The following is a 26,932-nucleotide window of genomic DNA, read 5'->3' as shown; positions in this document are numbered from 1 at the left end:
CACAGAAATCCTTTATATAGAACATTTTTTGTAACAGTGTCTTGACTTTCCATGCCTGAAATGCTCTCATGGGCTTTTCAGCCAGATCCATTTGTGTTAAGGGCTGATTCTGAGGTCAGAGTGTTGTTTAGGGCGTTTGTCATTCTAAAGTCTGCTGTGTGGCCTGCTTCCCATGTTGGAACACTCTCTCCTTTTCAATTCTATCTATTGTTAATTACCAGACATTTGGTCTTATTTATGTGATCCCTTTGACACTTAATCCTATCTATATAATCAGTTGCACACTTTAATATGATCACCTTTACATGTAAGATGGTGTTAGTGCCACCCAGCTTAATGGGATTTGGAGTCCTATGGCAAGTTTTCAGCTTTACCATTAGGGGCAAGTCTGTGGGAATGTGTGCCGAACTGTACAGCTCCTCTCTCTCTTATTTCCATTCTTATTTTTTACTGGGATCTATTTGCAGTTCATTTTATACACCTATGTTAAGTAAAGAGTTCAACTAATGGGCTTTTCAAGTCATTGTTTCACATAGTATCAATTTCACTTCTACAGGTTTTCTTTTAGGTACTCTGTTAATTGTAACAGATCAGAGAGAACATACGTTATTTGTCGCTTTGGGACTGGCTTATTTCACTAAGTATGATGTTTTCCAGATTCATCCATTTTGTTGCAAATGAGCAGATTTTGGTTGTGTGTGTGTGTGTGTGTTTTTTTTTTTTTTTTTTTTTTTTTTTACCTCTGTGGTATTCCATAGAGTACATATCCTATAATTTCTTTTGTTGATGGGCATTTAGGTTGATCGTATGTCTTAGCTATTGTGAATTGAGCTGTAACAAACATGGAGATACAGATAACTCTGAAGATTTTGAATACTTAAGGAACTTGCCACAGGCCACGAAATTGTTATTAAGTGATGAAGCTAGAATTCATTTACAACAATTAAAAAATATAAGCTAATGTATGTTGATATGAGCATTAACTTATGGGCCAGACACGATACTAAATGTTTTACATTTAACCTCACTGTAACACTGTGATGGGAGCATGACAATCATTTCCATCTTATGAATATGGGAAGTGAGGCCCAGAGATGTTAAAGAATTTGTCCAGGTACCTTGATTAGTTAATGATGGAGAAGGGGACCCTCCCTCTTAAATAACATCACCAGCAGTTGGAATTGAGATAAGAGCAGCATTTGGAACATTCCTACTTTAAAAATACTAATTTTGTTTTGCAGATAGTTGCTACTATATTCTGGAAATGCCTTTGTATTTAAAGATATAATGGACCTCTAACCGCATACTGAATGTGCTTTGCAGGTCACAAATCTGTTGGGTTCCTTAATCAGAGTTGTATTCAGTCTGGCCTTATTAGTGTCATGCATGTAGTTTTTATGTAATTCCATTAATGGCCATTGATTGATTAAATTAAAATTTCCCTGTTGTGTTTTTTTTTTTCTTTTCTACTTTGCAAATAGTATTTTGTTTTCCTGTTCATCCTGTTTGTAGTTTTAATGTCTTCTCTTTGGCCAAAGTAGAGTACAATTAGATTTTAATAAATCATAATTGTATATTGTGAATGTTTACTAGAGTGCCATTTATAGAGTATGACTTCCAGATATTACTGTAATTTCATTTTTAAAAGAGCATTTTTTCCCTTAAAGTTGTATTTTAATCAGAGGTTCTTTGTAAGCACTTTGTTATTTATGTATTTTTCCCTTTCTTCCTGTAAGTTCCAGGAGAAAGATATTCTGATTTTTAAAATGGTACATATTTACAGTTGGTTGTAAAAGAAATCTCAAGTTTTTGAAGCAGACTGAAGATATTTTTAAAAATCATTAGGTGATAGGGAACTAAAATTAAATATTTAATTTGTTTAAATTCAGTTCAGCAAACATTAGGTTTTTGTATGTAAATGGTATTGTGTTAGCTGACACAAGAAATTCAGTGGTGACAACAATTTGATACCTTTATTCTTCAAGCTTGTAAGCTGTTAGCTGACCCGGATAAATACACAACCCTAATGCAAAAGCAAGCAATGATAAGTACTATGGTATAGGGATCAACAAAGTGCAATGGGAAATCAGGATAGAGAGAGTAATTCCCACTGGGAGGATCTAGGAACTTCTCATGGAGTAGATAGGATTTGAGTAGAGCTTAATTTATTGCTTTCATTCATTCTAGACTGTCTTCTGAAGATTGATGTCTATTTCCTTGAGCTCTTTAGTTTTGTTGCCAATTTGGATAAACGTGGCACAAATGCAGCAGGGAGGTCCAGATGAAAAAGAAAAGACCACAGCACTGAAAGGTACATACTTAATTTGCTTTTTCAGGAAATATTTAGGTGACCTTCCATTCATTTCACTTCTAAAATAAAACTATTGGTACTTAGCCATTTGCAATTATTTGCATCCCTCACAGTAACTATTGCAGCATCTGAGTTGTAGTATGTGCTAAGCAAACAAATCATCTAATCAAGTAGTTTTACAGATATGAGAATTATTTCATTGAGGTGTTTTATTTAACTTTTTATAGTTTTTATTTATATAAAGGGAACAGATTTCATGTATTTCATATATACAGTTTTAAGAGCATAATACTTCCTACCCTACCTTCCCTCCCTCAACCCTTTCCTTTCTTTCTTATTTTGATTTTAATTTTTTTTTTTTGCTTTTAATTTTTTTAAAAAAGATTTATTTATTTGAAAGGCAGAGTTACAGACAGAGAGAGAAAGAGATAGATAGATCTTCTATCTACTGGTTAACTCCCTAATGGCCACGACAGCTGGGGCTGGGCAAGGCTGAAGCTGTAGGACCCCAAAAGCGGTGTCCTCTTGTGACGACCCCAGAAACACAGACTCCAGACCAGACGATGCAATAGAGCACGAGGTAATTTTATTTATTTCATTTGCGCAAATGGGCCCTCTACTGCTGCAAGCAGCGAGCAAGCGAGAGGAGCCCCGAGCAGCTATCTCACACAGCTTTTAAGGGGCAAAACCACAAAATTAACATACCATAGGGTGGCGTAAGTTTATTGGGTAACTACAAGGGGAGGAGGTCGTCGAGGAGGAGGAGAGAACAGAAACGGGGGCTACGTGCCCTACGTGTCTAAGCTTGGACAAGGGGAGGGGGTCCTTGAAGAGCAGAAAGGGGTGGCTACGTGCCCTACGTGTCTCGCGGTTTCTTTGTTAAGCTTGAACAAGCACAGGGGAGGGGGCTTATGTGCATACCAGGATGTTCTGTCGCCCTTATCTCTGGGTAGTAGCCCTTATCTCTGGGTAGTAGCCCTTATCTCTGGGTAGTAGCCCTTATCTCTGGCTAGTAGCTATCTGCTTTCTCTGTGAACTTAGTTTACTCCCCATTTCCCAGGACTGTTTTATTAAGGCCATTTTATGGCGGCTCTCGGCCGCTCCTTTCATTCCCCCATTTTCTCTTTGAACTAATTTTAATCCTAAAATTGTGTGCCGTTAATGAGGGGTTTCAATACGGTCACTGGTGGCCAGGGCTTGATACTGTTGCATGAGGACTAATGCCAATGATCAGCAAGCCAGGCCTTAGCATGTGGGCCCATGGCCAGCCATGGGTCCCCACATCTCCTCCTTTTTTTTTTTATTAAATTGAGAATGGCCTCTGTCTTAGGTTGCCCTCAGTCATCTCTGTCCTTACCCGTCATCGGTAACTCTGGCAGCTTGGCCTAGAGCCCTGTCTTAGGTTGGTACAGGATGCTGAGCGTCTTACCCGTCTTTGAGTACCATTCCAGCCCAACATTAGGTGAGAGATGAAACATACAGCCAAATATCAATTATTTTGATTACAAAGGAGGCTTGGTACGAAGTTTTAAATGATGAATCTCAGTCCATTCATACTATAGGGAAGTCAGCATAAAATGCAGAACACACGGAAGACATCCCATACAAAGTGGGAAAAGCAGTAGCAGTCCAGCCAACATTAATAACCAATGAATCCATTGAAACCCCTTAAATGAATAGTGGGTTAGTAATAAACATATGTTGCATTTTACTCTTAAGTTTATCAATAACAGACTCTATATATGGCACATTGTTAGTAATGTTAAAATAACATCCCCCAGGTACAGATTTACAAGTTATATGATTTTTTTTTAACAGCAAGTAATTGTTAGCTGCATGGCTTAAAAGCACTCCTGAGTGAACTTGATGCAATTCTTTGGCTATATTGGATAGCACAGTAGCAGTAAGATTGATTGCTTTGGTCACCAAACATGTAAGCCTTCATAGTCCACGATTATTTCCAAAAGCCAGTCCAGGAACACTTACTACTGATGCAGCCATGGCAAGGGCAGTGTCCTCTCCTATTAGGATGATTGTTATAGTAGTCTTCAGGTAAAGCACACCACTGACGTACTCTATCCGCTGCTGTAAATACAGATGTTAGCATCAGGGCCACATGGCCCAGGGAGCAATTGCAGAAGTTATCAGAGGCTAATGATGTAAAGGCATGTTGGTTACATGGAAAAACCCATCCCTTAGGAGCCCTTGTCCCATACCAGTACTGGATCAGGTCCATTCCATTGATTGGTGATAGGATCCCTCTATTTTAACACTGCTCTTTTTACAGCTGTTTTTAAGCAGTTAGAATTTAACAGAGACATCAAGAGAACATAATAGATTACTTTAACTCATTGCTTTAACAGAGGATCAGATTTTGATTTTATGTCAAAGAAAACAACCAAAGATTTCTTCTTCCCATAACATTTTGCGACTTTCTCACACCTTCTGTAACTTGCTCAAACCTTTCTCTTCTCCCCCCCTCTTTTTTTTTATTCCAGTATAAACCAGCCATTAAGATAAACAATTTTTACAAATTATATCTTTTTAAAAGTATCTCTTTCTTTTAACTTTCCTTATCAAGAACACGCTTTTGTGTTTGTGACCTTTTACATCAAAATGATGGTATCTGGGACTGTAGCAGTCAATGGGAGAGTAACTTTGTTTAATTCCCTGTAATCCACAGTCATTTTTCAGGTTTCATCTGATTTCTTAACATGCCAAATTAGATAATTCCTTTTAGTGATTATGGGAATCATCACTCCAGCACTAAGATAATTTTTTTTACTGTTTTAGATATTTCCTCATATTCACCTGGAATTCTGTATTGTTTACACTGAATAACCTTAGTTGGCCCTGGCAGCAGTACAGAAGCTTGATATAATTTTTTTACCACTACCTAGCAGTTTGACTCCAAAGGGCAGCATTTTTTTTTCCCAATTTACATTTATCCTGTACTTATTTTTCCAATTGCTTACACATGCATCAGTATGCAGATAACAAAATCCATTCTCACCTCCCCAAAGCCTATAGTTCATCCCCCTTTTCCACCGGCACTGATAGCAAAACCTCAATAACTTGTGGAGGCTGTGCACTCTGTAACTTGCCATCCCAATTCTCACTCGATTCTGAGCAGAGAGCCCATTCCTTCACCAAACAGGCGAACTGAAGGTCTTTCCAGCCAGGAACATCACAGGTTACACATGCAACTTCAGTTTTTCTTTTAAAGAAAGGCATTGCTTTGCATACTTGCGGATCCTGCCAACTATGCCAATTTGTGACAGTAAATTACTTTTCAGCTGTCTGCTGTGCACAGACTTAGTTACTTTTAGTTTAATCCACAAGAAATACGCTGCAAGCCTTGTAGTGCACACTAAAATTATTTACAGGAAAGATGGTAAAGGAGCATAGATTAACAGAATGTTGCAATAAACATGGCTCCATTGCTTTAATGATACTATAGCAAGATGGTCCACTGATCCCTGTAGGGAGGGCCTGAGGCTGGCCCCGCTTCCAGTTTCCTGAACTCTGTTTTTTAATGAATTACCTTCTTTATCAGTTTTGGAGTGACATTTATTGGCCCAATGCCTTCCCCTTTAGCACTGGAAGCAAATCCCAGGAAGAGCCTTATTTTTGACTTCTGGACAATTTTTGTACATGTCCCTGTTGCCCACATTTATAGCACCCTCATTTATCAGGCATAGCCCTCCTTGATGATTTTTGTAATGACATACCAAGCAGAGTGTCAGGTCCTGAATGTCCTGTTATTAATCCATTTTGTTAATTTCTCATTAAAGGGACTGTCACAGAACACCTCAGTCACAGTAGCCAATTGATCATGTCCACGTTGTACTTATGTTTTGTAGAATTTACAGTACTGTGGGCATCACTAGGCAATCTTCACACAGCTCCGGAGAAGGATCCATACTGAGAATTAAACATTATTAGTAATCATCACGGGCACATTTAACATTCAGCTTGACTGCGTGTTCCCCCCGAAACGAAACAGCAGCAGCAGAGGCTTGCTCCGGCTCCCCCTTAAAGCCCCCAAGGACAAGGGTGGCTCATTGCCAAGATTTTAGGCAAGCAGTGCGTCCCATCTCGGGTCTTGGCCAGAGAGCCGAGACATGAAGCATGCCCACCTGTTTATCAGAAAACATTCCTTTATCCTCCTCCCTGGGAACTGGCCAGGCTCCCAAGGAGCAGGAGAAGGTCATTCGGCAGCAAAGTTTCTTGGTTACCAGAGCCAAATCTAGGTACAAGCCTCTCCATTCCAAAAATTTGTCCTTACATTTGGCCCTAGAGTTGCATTGAGAAGTAGACATAATTAACACATCATAAGAATACAATACACATTTTTCATACAAGTATACATCTAGCAATCAAACACAACAATAAAAACAGATGGGGGAGACAGTAAGAAATAAAGGACAACAAAAACAGTGACACACAGAACACAAATCACAAGCCGAGCGGCAACAGACCTAGACAAAACCGAAACTATCAGAAGGGAGCGGCCATCTGGCCAGGCTCTCCCCTGGAAGAAGGGAAATTCCCTCTTTCCCTCCTTCCCAGACCACCACTGGAGCGTCCTCCAGGGTTGAACCAGGGGTCTCAGGACACGTCTGTCTCCCCCACTGGTCCAGTCAATACTGAGCCTGTACAGGCGCCCCAGGACGGATTCCACGTCGCCCTGGCAGACAAAGACAAACAGTACAAACCGCCCCAGGACGGATTCCACGTCGCCCTGGCAGACAAAGACAAACAGTACAAACCACAATTACAATAATACACAAGTAAGCAAACTTACCTCCGTCAGGCCGATGGAGTGTGGGAGTCTGGGGTCCCCCAAATCCCGGACGAGCCCCCAAATGTAGGACCCCAAAAGCGGTGTCCTCTTGTGACGACCCCAGAAACACAGACTCCAGACCAGACGATGCAATAGAGCACGAGGTAATTTTATTTATTTCATTTGCGCAAATGGGCCCTCTACTGCTGCAAGCAGCGAGCAAGCGAGAGGAGCCCCGAGCAGCTATCTCACACAGCTTTTAAGGGGCAAAACCACAAAATTAACATACCATAGGGTGGCGTAAGTTTATTGGGTAACTACAAGGGGAGGAGGTCGTCGAGGAGGAGGAGAGAACAGAAACGGGGGCTACGTGCCCTACGTGTCTAAGCTTGGACAAGGGGAGGGGGTCCTTGAAGAGCAGAAAGGGGTGGCTACGTGCCCTACGTGTCTCGCGGTTTCTTTGTTAAGCTTGAACAAGCACAGGGGAGGGGGCTTATGTGCATACCAGGATGTTCTGTCGCCCTTATCTCTGGGTAGTAGCCCTTATCTCTGGGTAGTAGCCCTTATCTCTGGCTAGTAGCTATCTGCTTTCTCTGTGAACTTAGTTTACTCCCCATTTCCCAGGACTGTTTTATTAAGGCCATTTTATGGCGGCTCTCGGCCGCTCCTTTCAAAGCCAGGAGTGAGGAACTTCTTCCAAGTCTCCCATGTAGGTACAGAGGCCCAAGGACTTTAGCTTCCTGCTGCTGCTCTCCCAGGTGCATTAGCAGTGAGTTGGATTCAAACACATCACCCATATGGGCTGTCTGTACTGTACACAGTTGCTTAACCTGCTGTGCCACAGCACCAGCCCCCTTTTCTTTTAATTTTTACAGTGACATATTTTCTATTTAGTTTATAATTGCAAGCTGAACCTTCCACTAAGTGAAGAATTCAAGTAGTAAGTAGAAAAACCACTGTTCCTCAAGAGTGTGGACAAGGGCTAAAAACAATAATCAAATTTCAAAATGTCAGTTTTGCTCATATACTTTTTTTTTTCACTTTATATATTAGTTACCACAAATCAGAGAAAACATATTTGTCTTTTGGGGACAGTTTTATTTGCTAAACATAATAGCTTCCAATTGCATCCATTTTGTTGCAGAAGGTAGGATTTCATTCTTTTTATTGCTGAGTAGTATTCTATCATGTATTACCACAATTTCTTTACCCAGTCATCAGTTGATGGACATCTGGGTTGATTCCATATTTTAGATATTGTGAGTTGAGCTGCTATAAACATGAGGGTACAGATAACTCTGTCACATGCTGATTTCATTTGCTTTAGGTAAATTCTCAGGAGTGGAAAGGCTGAGTCATATGGTAGATCTTTCAGATTTCTGAAGAATCTCCATATTGTCTTCCATATATATATGGTGGTACTAGCTTACATTCCCACCAACAATGTATTATGGTACCCTTTTCCATCTTCTTATTCAAGGTCATACATTTAATGATAAAACTAATACTTTAAGTGTTTTGAATCAGGACTAGTGCCTAAATCATGTTTTTGTTGATTGGGATGTCACAGAGGGTTAGGATAATGATCTACCTATTCCTGTATTCTGTCTTTGGGGCACTGGCACTAGGGATATTTTTTGAAAAGTCTTCCATATTAACACTTTAGAAGTGATCTATCTTAGACATTTTTAGGGAATTTTGAATTCTAGACTTTTAAAAAAAATCTGCTATCTAAAACAATTTTACTCCTAGAAGAAGTATTCATTGTTGAACTGCAAGGTGTTTTCATTATCAAATATTTCAATCTGTCTCATGGCCTGAACAAGGTAAGATTATCTAAGTAACCTGTCCAGGCTCTCACAGTTACTTTATTTGATGATGGAAAAAATATCTTAGGGATTTTCTAAATGTTGAGATACCAACTATCTTGTTCTGTTTTTTTTGTTGTTGTTGTTATACAGAATACCACAGATTTGGTAATTATAACGAGCAGAAATTTATTGGCTCACAGTTTTGGAGGTCCAATATCAAGGTGTGGGAATCTTGCAGGGGTCTTTTTGTTGCATCATCTTGTGGTGGAAGAGTCAAGAGAAAAAAGTGTTCTGAACTCACTCTTTTATAATTGTGCCATCTCTTAAAGGTCTGACTTTTCAATGCTGTTCCAGTGGCAGACACATTCCCACATAAATTATGGAAAGGAAAAACATTCAAATGCTCACCAGGGCTGGCAGGTGATAGGGTTGCCTTTTACTTGATTCATGGTAGAGTCTATCTGGTCTTGCAGGGTTCTAAGATATGCTTTGTAGCAGATGTTCCAGTTGAATATGTACCATACAACCATGAGACAACTGCTTCTCTGAATCCTTGTTTGCTGCCCCACCCTGGTATTTCAGCCTAGATAATAAGGATACCCCAAGAATCTCTTGCCAGCTTCTTTTATCATGAGTGCCTCAATGGATATAGGATAAAGCAACCAGGTTTTTATCTCAATTTGTGTCGCCTTGTCCCTGCTTTCAGAGGTAATGATCTCTTCAGGGAATGGCATAAGTAGCCCTTACTTAAAACGGTCAAAGATGGTTAAGAAGTTTGCTTTTTCCAGGTTTTCTAGACTAAGTCTTTACTAGGAGAGACCACGATGGCATGGGTTAGATTGGTAGCAAGTGTATGGTGATGAATTGACAAATTCTGGATATATATTTTTATAAGGAAGAGAGGGCATGTGCTGCCGATATAGTAGACATATACATTAGAGAAGAAACAAGCCTGTAGGTTCTTGGTTGAAATTGATGTCATTATTTAAATTTAAAAAATGGTAAAAGTAAATTGGGGGTGGTGGTGGTAATAAAAAGGCAAGGGTTGGGTTTTAGACATATTAAATTGGGGTACTACTTAAACAAGAAGTTGAGTCTGGAGTTTGGGGGAGTTTGGGTTAGAGAGAAAATCTGGGGAAAGTATTTGCATGGAGATAGTATTTAAAGTCATAGTCTTAACTAATACCCCCTAAGTTGTTACTGTAGCTAGATGAGAGAAGAGGACTAAAGATTGAACCACAGGCACTTTGACCTGTAGGGTAGAAAGATGGGAGAACCAACGAAAGAGTCTGAAAAGGAATTTCTAGCAAGATAGCCTGAGAACCAGGAGTAAAAGGTACACCCTAAATGACAAATGAAAAAGACAAGGAGTAATTAAGTCATATGATGTGGAGGTTATTAGTGATCCACAAAGACTTTAGTCAGTTGATGGATATGAAAGCCTGAGTAGAGAACTTTGAGTAGAGACTGGGAAGGTAGCTGTAGGCAGTCCTACAGCAGCAGTTCTTACTGCATGCTTATGTGCTGCTGGAATGATCCAGCACACTCAAGGTGATTTAGTAATGAGGACAAAGAATATGTGTGAGAATTTCCATCCATATAAATGTGCTGGGCTTCCAACTAGATAGATTTTGTACATCTTCAGCCTTGCTTGATAACTTGAAAATTTGAACTCCTGTGTTGTGGTTATAATTTACAGTCCCACAAGCAATATTGAGTTCAGATTGAGTTTCTGGATATTTTGGTACTAGCTTCATGTAAAGAGAGTATATTCCTAGATAGGTTCAGCAGATAGAACTATCTGTATTCAAACTCAGATTTTTTCTCTTACTCATGGGCGTGATGATTAGCTTCTCCATAGCTTCTCTTTTTCTTTATTCACACAAAGGGAATAAAATAATGCTATTCATGTGGGGTTGTAGGGATGAACCCATTAAGTGCCACATTTTCAATTCTGTGAATATTTCAACAGCATACTGCATATTTCAAAGTTACCATAAGTGATTTATTTATTGCTCATTTTAAATCTTTATAGGTGTCCTCTATATATGAGATGATGGGACATAATGGGTTAATGGAGGAGTCAGATTGTGAATATTAGAAAAATAAAATGGCAAATGCATAGTAAGGTAATTTTAGAACAAATTGGCAGACTGATAAAACTTTATTCCTTCCCAAACAGGAAAGCAATTTTATTCTTGTTTCTTCAAAACTGGACTATGATTCATGAGCAATGAACTGAGGATGATTACTGACTACTGCTCATTAGAAGATTTCACGTTTATGTGACAAGACCAGATAGCTGAGGAGGATTTCATTTTTTCATAAATGGGAAAAGTGCTTCAGATAATGGCATAAGTGGTAGAAAAAATCTCGTAAGATTGTATTAATGGGCAGAGAATTGGCATGTAAAACTGAAGGTGGACAGAGTTAAGCAATGCATCATGGAAGAAAGTTTAAGCTAGTTTACTTAAATGATGATGATAATGAAGATGGCAGGAGGGTGATGATGATGACTTATTAAAGGAAGAGTTCATCTGTTTTGGAGATGGCAATGGAGATAGGCTCATAAGGAATTCTTCCGTTTCTCAAAAACATCAACTTTTTCCTTTGGTGGTTTACAGGGTTTTATCTACTGAGACTTTAGTGATTGGTTAGACCCATTTTTGCTATGTTTCTCAGAAAATGTTCTATCACCAATCTTCTTAGGGCATGTGAATTTTTAGTTTTAGTTTTAGTATTTTATATACTACTAACCCCGATGCCTATACATTGCAATCACATCTTTATTAAAAATTCTTCTGGATGTTAACATTTTAAAATTGAATTAGTATGATAGTCTTGATTATTGTTCATTAGATATTACTCTTCCTTGCTTTTGAGGGAAGAGTGTATTTCCCATCCTGTTGGTAAAGGTTTTGGCCAAAGTGATTTGCTTTGGCCAGTGGGTTGTTAGCTGGCCTGAAGCAAGCAGAGCCTTGTACTGTGCTCTGTGGTCTGACCTGTCAGCTCTTGAGCTTCTTCCATTCTCCGTGCAAAGGACTTAGCCATTAGTCTAAAGAGGATATAAAACATATTGGAACCAACCTAAGGTCAGTCTGCAGCTGGGATCCTGAAACCTAGAGCTTAGACTTCAGGGAATTAGATTCAGTGATTTTCAAATACTGAGCTTGCCTTGCAGTGCTTGGACAAACTCTATTTGGACATGATATATTGTTATATTTATGTATTGCTGGGTTATATTTGCTAAATTTTTATTGAGGATTTTTGTATGTATATTTGGAATGTATATTATTCTACAACATTCTTCTAAAATTGGTATCTGGTTTCAGTATCAGGATAATGCCGGCTTTAAATGAGTTGGTAAAGGGCCGGCACTGTGGTGCAGTAGGTTAATCCTTTGTCTTCGGTGACAGCATCCCATATGGGTGCCAGTTCTACTCCTGGCTGCTCCTCTTCCAATGCAGCTTTTTGCTATGGCCTGGGAAAGCGGTAGAAGAAGACCCAAGCTTGGGCCTCTGCATCTGCATGGGAGACCCAGAAGAAGCTCCTGGCTCCTGGCTTCGGGTTGACTCAGCTCCAGCTGTTGCAGCCATTTGGGGAGTGAACCAGCGGATGGAAGACCTTTCTCTCTGTCTTTCCCTCTCACTGGCTGTAATTCTACCTCTCAAATAAATAAATATGTCTTTAAAAATAAATGAATAAATAAATGAGTTGGTAAGTACTTCCTGCTATTCTGTGTTCTAGAAGAGTTTAATGTACAAATAGCATTTCTTTTTTAACTGTTGGATAAAATTTATAGGCAGTGCCATCTGGGATTATTTTTTTTTTGCTGCTTCTTTTACCCATTTGTAAGAAGTTTTGAAGTTTGATTGTAGTTTGTTTTCTAGATATAGGGCTATTCAGATTATCTGTTTCTTCTTGAATGAGTTTTGGCAGACTGGTTGTTTAAGGAATTTTTCCATTTTACCAAAATTGTTGAATTTATTAGCATAGTATTTTTCTTAATTATTTCCCATTACTTTTTCAGTGGCCTAGCATTTACCCCCTGATGTTAATAGCTTGTTTGTTTTCTTATTTCCCAGCTCACTGGTCTCATAGAGCATGCATTTAGCCTGGTTATGATGCTTGTGTCCCACATAAGAGTGCTTGGATTCCATTCCAGGCTCTGTTTGCTGACTCTAACTTCCTGCCAATGCAGACCCTGGGTAGCAGTGGTAAGGGCTCAAGTAATTGATTTCCTGCCACTTGTGAGAGAAATACGGATTGAGTTCCTGGCTCCCAGCTCCTGTCTCTGGCCTTGGCTCAGCTCCACCCTTACAGGCATTTAGGAGTAAACCAGTGGATGGGAGCACCTGCGCATGGTCTCTCTTTCCCTCTCCCTGTAAAGCGTGGTCTCTCTTTTCAAGAAACAGCCTTTGATTTTATTGGCTTTTGTCTATTTCTCTGTTTTCCCATTTACTTGATTTCTATTATTATTATTATTATTTTCTTTCCTCTGCTTATTTCATTTTAGTTTGTTCTTTTTTTCTGTTCCCAAATAGTTTAGATAATTGATTTGAGAACTTTCTTGCTTCCTCATATAAGCATTCAGTGTTATAAATTTTCTTCCAAATACTGCATCCCATGAATTTCAACATGTCACTTTTTCCATTCAGTTCAAGATTTAAAAAAATTTTCCTTTCAATTTCCTTTTGGTAGTGTGTGGTTTTGTGTCTAGTAAGCAGGTATTTTCAAAATAGATTTTTTTTTTTTTAGTGGGAGGTAAAATAGCAAGGTTTATTAGGGAAGGGACATCTGTAAGGATGGATGGGCACCTCTCCAGACAGAGCCTGAGAGGGTGCCCAGTCGCTCGGACTGGGGTGGGGGGAAGGAGCGAGGTTACATGGTTGGGTGGAGAGATAACACCTGCCCAGAACAGGCGGGCGACTCAGCATAGAGGCAGAGGGCTGAGAGCGCAGTCCAGTTGAGGCTGGGGGTTTTTAAGGAGATGGGTCTCACTTCCCCACCTGTTCCTCTTGGAACAAAGGGCTTTTTGGATGCAAATGTTAAGAAACTTCTCCCTGAGTTTTGCAAATGTTAAGAATTGTATCCCTGAGTTTTCTCTTGAAGGTCTGAAACAAAGGACTTTATGGATGCAAATGTTATCAGACAGGAGGAAGGGAGCAGGGTGTTTGTCCCTCATTGATTTTTAAGTTAATGAAATATTTTGTGTGACTGCAGTCATTTTAAGTTCAGTGAGAGTTGTTTTATTGCTCATAACATGGGCCATGTTGGTGATTTGTGTTGTCTGGTAGAATGTTATGTAAATGTTAATTAAGTTGAGTTGATAGTTTTTTAAGTCTTTAATATCCTTACCTTTCTTTCTTCCTTTTTTTTTTTTTTCAAGATTATTTATTTATTTATTTGAGAGGTAGAGTTAAAGACAGTGAGAGGGAGAGACAGAGAGGTCAGTCTTCTGTCCACTGGTTCACTCCCCAAATGGCTGCAATGGCCGGAGCTGAGCCGACCAGGAGCCCTGGGTACAGGGGGCCAAGGACTTGGGCCATCTTCTACTGCTTTCCCAGGCTATAGCAGAGAGCTGGATGGGAAGTGGAGCAGCTGGGACTAGAACCTACGCCCCTATGGGATGCCGGTGCCAAAGGCAGAGGATTAACCTACTGCATCACAGTGCTGGCCCCTACCCTTACCTACTTTCTGTATGCCCACTTGATTAATTATTATGAAAAGAACATTAAAGTGTCTAGTATAATTATGGACTGGTTTAATTTTCTTCCCAGTCAATATCAGTTCTTTCAGTTTTTTAAAGTACTTTTATTTGATACATACACGTTTAGGATTATTACATCTTCTTATTGAATTAACTCCTTTATTATTATGAAATGTTCTTCCTTTTCTCTGATATATTGTTTTTTGTTTGAGAACTGTTCTCTTTATGGTATGTACTCATATAGCTACTCTAGATTTAAATTTGGTTTGTGTTTGCATGTTGTCTTTTTCAGTCTTTTTTTTTTTTAATTTATTTATTTGAAAGGTAGAGTTACAGAGACAGAGGCACAGAGAGAGAGAGAGGAATCTTTCATCTGCTGGCTCACTCCCCAAATGGCTGCAAAAGCCAGAGCTGGGCTGGTTTGAAGCCAGGAGCCTGAAGCTTCTTCCAGGTCTCCCACGTGGGTGCAGGGGCCCAAGGAGTTGAGCCATCTTGTACTGCTTTCCCAGGCCATAGCAGAGAGCTGGATCTGAAGCGGAGCAACCAGGTCTGGAACCAGCGCCCATATGGGATGCCTGCGCTTCAGGCCAGAGCGTTAACCCACTGTGCCACAATGTTGACCTTCAGTCTTATTTTTAACTTTTCTGTATCTTTATATTGTAGCCACTATATAAATGAGTCTTGTTTTTTTGGTGACACTACCTTTTAATTGGTCCTAGACCATTTATATTTTTGAATATCTCTTATTGTTTCTGTTTCTCTGAAGAACCCTAATACACAGCTCAATTTTTATAAACCTAAAACTGCTCTAAGAAATGAACTGTTAATTTTTAAAAATTCAAAAGAAAGTAGATAAAAAGAGTAAAACTAAAATGAAGAACAGATAGTACAAACAAAAGAGACATCAAAATGGTCAAATTAAACTCCACAATGTACATATAATCCTAGATTGCTTAATGATGAATATATTCTGTGTATCAGGCAAATTTTTGTTGTGCAAACATCATAGAGTGTACTTTCACCAGCCTATATAGCCTATTACACACCTAGGCTAACTGGTATGTATACCACATAAAGGGTCTAGCCTGTTATTCCTAGGACTATGATGAAGTAAGAACAACATAAGATTATTTCAAGCACAAGAGAAAAGGATACGATCAAGAGATGCAGTAAACATTAGATGTGTGTGGCTGCTGCCAGTGTAAGAGGGCGTACTGTTTTATACTAAACTTATTTCTTTCCAGTGGAAGCAGTACAGTCTGATTAATGATAAAAAGTATGATAAAGATATAAACCAATAATATAGTTTATGATAAAATATTATATGCTATATATAATTATATGTGCTATACTTTTATGAGTGGCAGCATAGTAGGTTTATTTAAAACAGCCCTACTACAGACATATGAGTAACACATCATACTAAATCATCACTAGGCAGTAGGAAATTTCAGCTATATTATACTCTTAAAGGGACCATTGTTGTATAAGCATCTTTATAAACACCGTTTTTATTTAAAATATTTTATTTTTTTGAAAGATAGGGAGGGAGAGAGAGAGAGAGAGAGAGAGAGAGAGATCTTCTATCTGTTGGTTCACTCACCAGCTGGCTATAACAGCTGGGGCTGGGCCAGGCTGAAGCCAGGAATCTGGAACTCCATCCAGGTCTCCTACGTGAGTATAAGGGCCCAGATACTTGGGCCATCTTTTGCTGCTTTCTCAGGCATATAATTAGCGAGCTGGATTGGAAGTGGAACAGCCAGGACAAGAACCAGTGCATATGGAATGCTGGCCTCACAAGCAGCGGTTTAACCCATTGTGCCACATCAGTGACCTTCATTGTAAGCATTCTTAAGTATACAGTTCAGTGGCATTAAAGGCATTCATGTTGTTGTGCAATTAGCACTACCATCTACCATCTAGCTCTAGAATTGTTTTCACTTTACAGAAATGAACTCTATGCTTGTTATATGATAACTTCCATTCCTCTTCCTGGAGCCTTTGGGGGCTACCATTCTACTTCCTCTTTCTATGCATTCGATGACTCTAGTTCTTTCATATGTGTAGAATCATATAATATGTGTCCTTTTGTGATGACTTATTTTACTTTCTGTGGTGTTTTCAGTGTACATTCACACTGAGTCAAAATTTCCTTTTTTGTTAAGGCTAAATACTATTCCAGTGTATGTATATACTGTTTTGTTTATCTATTTGTATGAGCCATGGTTTTCCAGAGAGAAAGAGGCAATTGTGTATGTGCGTGTGTGTGTGTGTGTGTGTATATATATATATATATATATATAAAGGGATTTAATATAAAGAATTGGTGAGAAGTAAACAAGGGTGCAGTCAGTAAGCTACTGACCCAGGAAGAGAAGATGTAGTGGTTCCTGTCCAAATCTGAAGGACTGGGATTCTGGAGAGCCAATGGTATAAGTTCTAGTCTGAGTCTGAAGGCAGAAGACCAGTGTTCCAGCTCCAAGATCACAAGCAGAGAGGGAATTCATCATTATGCAGCTGTTTTGCTTGTATTCTGCTTTCCCCAGTCTGCCATTTCAGATGTTAATCTCATCCAGAAACAACTTCACAGAACACACCAAAAATAACCTTTAACCAAATATCTGGGTACTCTACGCTCCAGTCAGATGACACATAAAATGAACCAGCAAGCCATCCATCCGTCAATGGATAATTGGGTTACTTCTCCCTCTGCTGTTGCAAACAGTACTGCTATGAATGGTGGTGTATGGATGTCTGTCTGGGTTCCTGGTTTCAGTTCTTTTGGTTTGAAAATGTATTTTTATATAGCTGTTGCATATACTTTGTTGAGGTTTAGAATTCTAGTTACTGAATTATTTTTATCACCAGTCATGTTTTAGAAAAAATAGTTGTGTCACATGCGATGCATATTTAGATTAGATTCAAATCTGTATTTTGTAGATTGAAGGAATTTTTCATTATGCTCGTTTTTCTTGCATGATTCACTGCCTTTAGAGTAAATTGAAAGTCTATAGTATTGCTTTTCTTTTTACAGCACAGAAAAATGATTTCTGACGATTCCTTTCTATATGTCTTCTCAATGCTAATTAAATTAAAAATAACTATGTCAGATTCTTTGGTTGACAAGAAAAGTTTGAGAAGTGCCTTTTTATTTAGGTGTCAATTTATCATTCAAAGGAATGTTTTGAACAAAGTAAATATCGGGTTTTGTATTGATAACTATTCTTTATAACAGGAGATGGGGGTACGGAACATTACAGGGCTGATGTGGCATATACAGTCAGCATGGTGATTTTGAAGGAGCACTGAATTAGGTTTTAGGAGATATGTTTATTTTATTAATCCCACCTACTATTAGGCTGTAATTTTGGATAAGCCATTTTTCCTTTCTGAGTTTATTTCCTTGTTTGAAGACAGTGAAGATGATAATACTTGTTACTATTTCATAGTTATGATGATCAAATGAGATTAATGTTTGTAAAAGGCTCTGACATCTTTAAAGCGACATGTAGATGCAAGGCTACATTTTGTGATCTAAGCTAGTGAAATAAAAAGTGAGTATTAAACACAATGGCTTACTTAGATATTTCTGTGTGTTTGATTAGTTGTGTCTGAGTTTTCAGGTGTAGAAGATGACTGTGAAGAAATCTGATTTTTCAAACCAATTTTTGAAAGTAAAAGCTTCTATCTTTACTATCTTTTGTAAAGATTTATATTGTCTTCAGAACTTTGCTAGTGAATTATCAGTATATGTCTTTTTTTTTTTAAAGAAAGATTTATTGGAAAGGCAGAGTCACAGAGAGGGAGGGAGGGACACAGGGGAAGAGAGAAGTCTTCCACCCTGTGATTCACTCCCCAAAAGACTTTAACGTCTGGGGCTAGGCCAGGCTGAAACCAGGAGCCTAGAATACCATCTGATCTCCTATCTGGGTGGCAGGGGCTCGGGTACTCAGGCCTTCTGCTGCCTTCGCAGGCACATGATCACGGAGCTGGATCAGAAATGGAGCAGCTGAGACTTGAACCAGTGCTCACGTGGGATACCTGGCATCACAGGCGGTGGCTTAACCCGCGTGCCACAACACAGGCCCTAGTATATGTTCTTTATATGTGTGCATATTATGGGATATTTCTGTTTTACTAGCGTTGCAAACCTTTTTTTTGTTGAAGATGGTTTGTTGTTGTATGAGTTGAGGGCTGTTTGATACTGGAATTTGAGGAGTACTAAGATATGATTTCTTTTTATTAAGATTTTGATGGCTTAACTTTATGCTCTAAACGACTAGAGACTAGAGGTAGACAAAATCCTTTTCTGTAGTATATTTTGAGATTGTTCCATGTAGATAGATTTATTGTATCTCTAAATTAGAGACACAAAGTGTTGCTTTTGAGTTACATTTATAGGAAAAAGAGTAGTGTATCTTCTAACAAATCCTAGGAACTTTTTGGCTTTTTGAATTATAATGAAGAAACTAAAAACTTACATATATTTTTAAAGATTTATTTTATTTGAAAGACAGGGTTACAGAGAGAGGTAGAGACAGAGAGAGAGAGGCAGAGGTTTTCCATCCTCTGGTTCACTCCCCAAATGGCTGCTTTTGCTGAGCTAATCCAAAGCCAGGAGCCCTGCACTTCCTGGGTATCCCATATGGGGGCCCAGGGCCCAAGGGCTTGGGCCATTCTCTTCTGCTTTCCCAGGTGCATTAGTAGGGAGCTGGATCAGAAGTGGAGCAGCCGGGACACAAACTGGTACTCATATGGGATGCTGGCAATGCAGGCTGGGGCTTTAACCCGCTGTGCCACAGTGCTGGCCCCAAAACTTATAAACTTAAATATAAAATATGTAAACTTAAATTTTAAAACATGTAAACATATATAATATGTAAACTTAAAACTTAAATTATAAAATTAAATTAAAAATTAAAATTATATTGAAGAAACTAAAAAATAAAATATTCTTGATTTGGCAGAAGTTATTTCATATCCTTTTGTGATAGAATAAAATATTTTCTTATTTTGAAAATGGCTGTGGTGACATATAGTGAGAACATATGCCTCATTTTAATGGGAGTTTAAATTAAATTCTTGTTGATAGACTGATTGTAGGTCAGGACGGGAAAGATACCAGATAAGCCTGGAATGTTTTGTAGTAACACAAAGTAGGGAAGTGCTGAGAAAACAAAAAGATGGGAGCAGGTCAAAGGGACACAGGAGGCAACCCATAGCTTACAACAGTCATGGCTGGAACTGTTTGAGAAACAAAATAAGTGATAGCATATTGGATTATAAACTGAAGTATACAGTAAATATCCACAAGTACCTACCGGAATAGTGATTGCATAGTTGTGTAAAAGGAGAGAGAGAGATGGACCTTCATACAGATTTATGAACAGATGGTCTTTACTTCAGGAGGTAGAGGATAATTCCCCCCATCCCCCCTTGAGACAGGGACAGATATGGAAAGACAAAAATCATAACTTTATACTGGATAATCCTGCCAGTACTGCCTTTTACTAGGTGTTGAAGGTAAACATCGCCAGTTATGGCATTGTAGATATCGTGTCCCCTTGACATGATGTGAGGAGAACTGAAGTTTACCTCTGTGATATTCTTTGCTAAAACTCACAACACTAGTATAATCACAACAACAAACTTCAAACAGGCCCAAAGTGAGAATAATTTTCCAGAATAACTGACCAGTATTCCTCTAAGCTGCCAAGATCATGGACAGGAAGTCAGGGCTGGGAATTGTAACAGACTGGGCAGAGATGGGGAGGAAATGACAACCACATGCAGTATGGATCCTGGAACAGGAAATAAATATTAATTTAAAAATAATGGTGAAATATGAATAACATCTGGGCTTTAGGTAGTAGTTATGTACCATTATTGGTTTCTTCATTTTGGCCATTGTACCATGATGATGTAAAATGTTAATAATAGGAGGAACTGGGTAAAGAGAATGGGGATACCTGTGCTATCTTTCAACTTTCCCATATGTTAACTTATTGAAAATAAGCTTGTTTTTCTAAAACAACACCTGTTGACAGATTTTTGTTTTGTTTTGTGTGGAGTCGAATGTTATGAGGAATAAACTGTTTTGTGTCGACTAGTTTTCTCCAGTTAGCATGCTTTATTTTTGTGTCCCCCCAAAGTTGGAATAGTATGGCATATTACAACTATTTAATTTTATAATAAATTTCCTTATTCATACATAATAGTTCAATTTTTATATAAGATAGTGACCTTTTTGAAGTCATGTTAATGTGTGCAACTTTTTAATTTTTTTAAATTTATTAATATAAAAAAACAGGTTTCATGGATTTCATAGAAATGACTAAGAGTATGATATTTCCCTCCCTCCTTCCTCCTTCCTTTCTTTCCTTTTTTTTTTTAAAATGTTTTTAATCAGTAACATACTTAACTTCAGTTTACTTTATAATTATAGGCTCAGTGCTCCTTTTTTTTTCCCCAATAGCACACTTTTACTTAGAAAACAGAAGTCTATTTTTTCATCTGCATATTTCAAAAAAATCCATGTGGGGCAGCCCACATGGTGGCTGTTCAGAGATACTGAAAAGGTAAGCATGCGGTCACCATTATTCAGCAAGAAACTCTTCACAGGGTTAGCTCCTGAACCCTTCATGCTGCTCTTGGTCAGTCAGTAACTGTGACTCTCATCCATCCCAGGAAAGCAAAGCCTGAGCCATACTTAACTCACACCCAGGTGAAATGACTTCCTTAGAAAGGCTGGTCCTTCCCACGAGCCCTTCAGCATCAGGTTCCAGTGCAAGAAGGCATCATGTCAGCCTTCGAGAGGTACATGGAAGGCACTCTTTGTTCTGATCAGAGGGGAAGGTTTCCAGTGGCTGAGCTGTGTAGTCAAACTCCACAAGAATCACACTGTTGTCGCCAGTCACCAGCAGGCGTGACGTATAACCATCGTACTTCTTCACTGGTGTTCGATTCTTCATTATCACAGAAATTGTTGGATCAAATGTTACCGACTGTGCAGCGCCTGCAGCAGCCATCTTTGACATGGGCAATTTGGTGCAGTCCTCAATCCCAAATACACTTGGGTACTTCTTGTGCTGCAGTTTCTTTATCCACATCCACCCAAAAAAGCAGCATCAGCCACAGGACTTGTCTTGAGGACATCCGATGGGCTCACTGGTGATGTGACATAAAGCATTTCATAGGAAGACACTTGGGTGTCTCCAGGTTTGTTGATTCTCAAAAACAGCTTCTTGTTATGGACGCGGACTTCAGTGAGGTTTTGCCTGTAGTTAACGGTAAGGTTCCTCTCATGGATGATCTCCTGCAGGGCTTTTTGCATACTTCTTAACCCCAAAAATTGTTCCAAGAGCTGTATTGGCCTTGGATTGCATCCCTGTCTTCCTGAAATAGGCATCTCATAAATGCATGAACTTCAGGGAGGCTCCAGTACACTTCATGGAAGTGTTTGGGGAGGTGAAGATGGTGTTGCCCTCCTTGAAGTCCTGTAGAGCCTCCATGTCTTCTCTACCATCTTCACTGAATAGTTAGACCCTATTTTGGGTTGAGCAAAGCCTTCAGGCAGGCCTTTAATCTTCTCATAGTCCAGGTGGATTCCAAGAGCAATAATAAGATATTTGTAGATCTCCTTGCCATTGTCAGTTTGGATTCAGTTCTTATCTGGATTCAATTCAACCACTTTAGCTTTTATCTGTTCTACACCAGATGGAATCATACGTGTTGTGAGATGACCCAATGAGGACAACTGTTTGGCACCAGTGCCTACCAGAGTCCAGATTGGCTGGTAGAAATGTCTCTCGCTGGGCTCAACAATGGCCACATTCCCTGCACCCACTTTCCTCTTCATGTGGGCAGCCATGGGGATCCCTCCGCTGCCTCCACCCAGCACCAGCACTTCATAGTGGTTTCTGACTGCACAGCTGGCCCCTGTGTGCAGCTGGAGGGAGCCGACCTACTGAGGGTTGACCCTGAAGAGGCAGGCAAAGAGCTGTGTGTGGGGATCAGACACCACAGTGACTAGCTGGTTCGTCTTCAGGCTAGATCAGGCTAGGATATAAGTATGAAGGTGCTTCAAAAACTCTGTGGATGGGTTGGCATTGGGACTTAGTGGGTGAAGTCACCACCTGTGGTACCAGCATCCCATATGGGCACCAGTTCAAGTCCCAGCTGCTCTACCTCCAGTCCAGCTCCCTGCTAATGCGCCTGGCAGGGCAGTGGAAGATGGCCCCTGCACACCTGTGGGAAAACCAGATAAAGCACCTGGCTCCTGGCTTTGGTCTGGCCCAGCCCTAGCCATTGTAGCCATTTGGGGAGTGAACCAGAGGATGGAAGACCTCTCACTGTCTCTCCTTCTCTCTCTAACTCTGCCCAAGAGTGAGTGGAGCCTCAGGCTATAGCATTGGCTCAGCAGACGCTGCTGCTCCCTCCTGAGGTGCATAGCCTCAGCTGGGCCCCGCCCACTTGCACACCCGCCCTATGCTCTGCCTCAGTGCTCCTTTAAATAAAGAGCTCTACAAGTAAAAAGTAAAAAGACCACTGTGACACAGGAATATAGGCAGTGGTTATAAACAATCAAATCACAAAATGGCAATTTCACTTATATACATTAAGAGGGTTTTTTATATACATATTAGCTACCACAAATAGGAGAATTTGTCTTTTTTTTTAAATCTAACATTTAAAAAAAGATTTATTTGTTTATTTATTTATTTATTTCATGGGCAGAATTACAGAGAGGCAGAGGCAGAGAGAAAGAGAGATCTTCCATCCGCTGGCTCACTCCCCAGATGGCAACAATGGCCCAAGCTGGGCCAATCCAAAGCCAGGAATCAGGAACTTCTTCTGGATCTCCCATGATGGGTGCAGGGTCCCAAGCACTTGTTCCATCTTCTACTGCTTTCCCAAGCCATAATAGAGAGCTGGATCAGAAGTGGAGCAGCCAGATTTCAAACTGGTGCCCATATGGTATGCCAGTACTGCAGGCGGTGGCTTTATCAGCTATGCCACAGCGCCTACCCGATATTTGTCTTTTTGAGTCTGGCTTCTTTCACTAAGCGTAATGGTTTCTAGTTGTGGGGAGCAACCCGGACTGGACTAAGTTACTGGAATTAAGACTTATTCTATGCATCTGCTCTCCCACAATATGGCGCTGGGAGAGGAGAAAACAGCTTCTACGCAGCTGCCTCTTGCCAACTTGAGTGATGACCTCCAGGAGCTGATCCTGCTCCTGATTGGAGGAGAGCAGCGTATTCGGCGTGTGGGCAGCCGAGTTGGGATTGGTGGAGGAGGACTATAAAAGAGGAGAGAGACGGCATGCACCAGAAACATCTAAGGGGAACATCTATCTGAAGGAACACCTGTGCAGCCCCCAAGAGAGCCGGCCGGCGGTGTGCCGCTCCCCCGCGGAAGTGGGGAAAGTGGCAGGGGGAACCGCCCTTCCACGGAGGTGGAAGGGACAGTAGCCAACCCGGGAAGAACCAGCAGCAAACCCGGGAAGGGCTGAGCAGACAAAAGAACAGCGCAGGGTCCTGTGTCGTTCCTCCGCGAAGAGGGGGAGCGACATAATGGTGCCGTGACTCGGATAGGAAACCTAGGCAGGGTTTAGTGTCATTCCTCCATGAAGAGGGGGAGCGACATCTAGTTGCATCCATTTTGTTGCAAGGGATTTTATTTTTTATGACTGAGTAGTATTCCATTGTGTATATATATTAAATTTTCTTTATCTAGTCATCAGTTGATGGACATGAGTTGATTCTGTATCTTAGCTATTGGGAAATGAGCTGCTTTGAATATTGGGAGTACAGATAACTCTTTCACATCCTGATTTAATTTCCTTTGGATAAATCCCTAGGAGTGGATGGCTGGATCATATTTTAGATCTAGTTTCAAATTTCTGAGAAATTTCCATATTGTCTTCCATAATGGTTATACTAGTTTATATTCCCACCAGTAGTGTATAAGCATACCATTTTCTCTACATCCTTGCCAGCATTTGTTATTTTTTATTTTTGGATGATAGCCATTCTAACTGGGGTAAGGTAAAAACCTGTGGTGTTTATTTACATTTCTCTAATGGCTAGTGAGCCTGATCATTTTTATTTGTCTGTTGGACATTTGTATTTCATCCTTAGTAAAATGTCTGTTCATGTCCTTTGCTCATTTCTTAATGAGAATCATTGTTCTGTTGTTGAGTTTCTTGAGCTCTTTATATATCCTGGGTATTAATCCTTTATCAGATGCATAGTTGGCAAATATTTTCTTGCATTTTATTGGTTGTCTCTTTACTTTGTCTAGTGATTCCTTTGCTGTGCATAACCTTCTTAGCTTGATCCAATTTTGCTTGTCTTTTAGTTTCATTGCCTTGCTTCTAGGATCTTATCCAAGAAGTCTTTGCCTATGCCAATGTCTTACAGTGTTATATTTATGTTTTCCTCTAATCATTTGATGGTTTCAGGTCTTAGGTGTAGCTCCTTGATCCATGGTGAGTTTATTTTTGTACAGTGTGTAAAGTAGGGGTTTTGTGTTATGCTTCTGCATATGGAGGTCCAATTTTCCCAACACCATCTGTTGAAGAGACTCTCCTTTCTCCAGGGAATGATTTTAGCTCATTTGTCAAAGATTAATTTATTGTAGGCACATGGATTAGTTTCTCAGGTTTTTTTCTGTTCTATTGGTCCCATGTAAATGAACTAAATACTCCAATTAAAAGATACAGACTGACTGAATAACTGAAAAAACATGACCCATTATATGCTGCCTATAAGAAACACATCTTGCCAACAAAGATGTACACAGATCGAAAGTTAAAAGCATAGAAAAAGATATTCCATGCAAATGGAAATAAAGAATAAGCAAGAGTAGCTAATTTAATATCAGGCAAAATAGACTTTAATAAAAACAAACTGTTAAGAGAGGCAAGATCATTATGTAATGATTAAAGGACCAATTCAGCAGGAAGATGTGATTATAATAAATGTGTATGCACCAATGCTAGGGCACCTAGCTATTTAAAACAAATGTTAATTGAGCTAAAGTGAGACATATGCTCCAATACAGTAATAATGGGAGAGATAAACTCCACTTTCATCAATGTACAGTTCAACTGGAACAAAAAGCAACAAAGAAACAGCAAAACTAATTTGCATTATTGACCAAATGAATCTAATCAATATCTACAGAACATTTCATACCACAGCCACAGAATATACACATTGTTTTCACCAGTGCATAGAACATTCTCTAGGATAGACCATATGCTGGGACATAAAACAAGTCTCAACAAATTGGAAAAAAATTGAAATGATACCATGTATCTTTTCTTTTTTTCAAAAAAGGCTTATGTATTTATATATTTGAAAGGCAGAGTTACAGAGAGGGCAAGGCAGAGGCAGACGGGGAGAGAGAGAGAGGTCTTCCATCCACTGATTCACTGTCCAAATGGCTACAATGACCAGGGCTGGGCCAGGCTGAAGCTAGGAGCCAGGAGCTTCATCTGGGTCTCTCACATGGGTGCAGGGGCCCAAGGACTTTAGCCATCTTCTGCTGTTTTCCAAGGCACATCAGCAGGAAGCTGGATAGGAAGTGAGGCAGCAAGAATTCAAACTGATGCCCATATGGGATACCAGCATTGCAAACTCAACCTGCTGTTCCACAGCATCCACCCCACCATGTATCTTTTTTGACTACAATAGAATGAAGCTGGAAATTAAGAATATAAGAAAATCTAGAAAATTTACAAATACATGGAAGCTAAACAGCATGTTCCTGACTGAACAGTGGGTTGCAGAAGAAATCAAAAAGTTCCTTGAAACAAATGAAGATGATAACACATCACAACTTATGGAATACAGGGAAAGTAGTGGTAAGAGGGAAGTTTATTGCAATTAGTGTCTACATCAAAAAATTGAAAAGGTTTCAAATAAATTATCTAACTGTGTATCTTTAGGATCTAGAAAAACAAGAACAGATCAGACCCTAAATTAGTAGAAGAAAATAAGTAATAAAATTAGAGAAGAAATAAACAAAATTTAAATTGAAAAAAATCACATAAAAATTCAGTGAAATGCTATGACAAAAATTGACCTACATGAAAGATCTCTGCAAGTAAGATTCTGGTGGAAAGAAGGGGCCATCAAAGGAGATACCTTTTTCTGAAGGGAGGAGAGAACTGCCACTTTGTGAGCTTGTCTAAATAATGTCGGAGTTTGTGGACTCAAGAGGCTTCTATAGCCTTGGCAGCTCATAACAAGAGCCTCAGGTGATTATTGACATCATAAATAAGAGTGTCAATTGGTAAATCAACA

The 26,932-nt window shown here is 39.6% G+C and overlaps 1 protein-coding gene and 1 pseudogene across 12 annotated transcripts in view; one reads left to right on the top strand and one right to left on the bottom strand.

Moving 5' to 3' along the window:
* ARB2A (ARB2 cotranscriptional regulator A) overlaps nucleotides 1-26,932 on the top strand; it is a 472,110-nt gene that overhangs the window by 32,402 nt on the left and 412,776 nt on the right. For 4 of the 12 annotated variants that reach the window (XM_051853996.2, XM_070056470.1, XM_070056472.1 and 1 more), the window contains exon 2: nucleotides 2,188-2,311. The exons of 6 other annotated variants lie outside the window; for them this stretch is intronic. In XM_051853996.2, coding sequence (XP_051709956.2) covers nucleotides 2,206-2,311 — 106 coding nt within the window. In that variant the 5' untranslated portion in view covers nucleotides 2,188-2,205. Of the gene's footprint in view, nucleotides 1-2,186; nucleotides 2,312-12,375; nucleotides 12,626-26,932 lie in introns of those variants that run through there. 2 more of the 12 variants (XM_051854001.2, XM_051853997.2) reach the window with 1 other exon arrangement.
* On the bottom strand, nucleotides 21,328-24,986 carry LOC103349570 (sulfide:quinone oxidoreductase, mitochondrial pseudogene; annotated as a pseudogene).

The sequence above is a fragment of the Oryctolagus cuniculus genome, chromosome 14 (assembly GCF_964237555.1).
Source record: "Oryctolagus cuniculus chromosome 14, mOryCun1.1, whole genome shotgun sequence".
In the NCBI taxonomy this organism is placed as follows: Eukaryota; Metazoa; Chordata; class Mammalia; order Lagomorpha; family Leporidae; genus Oryctolagus; species Oryctolagus cuniculus.
The sequence above is the reverse complement of the archived record's forward strand: the minus strand, read 5'-3'. Positions and strand labels throughout refer to the sequence as shown.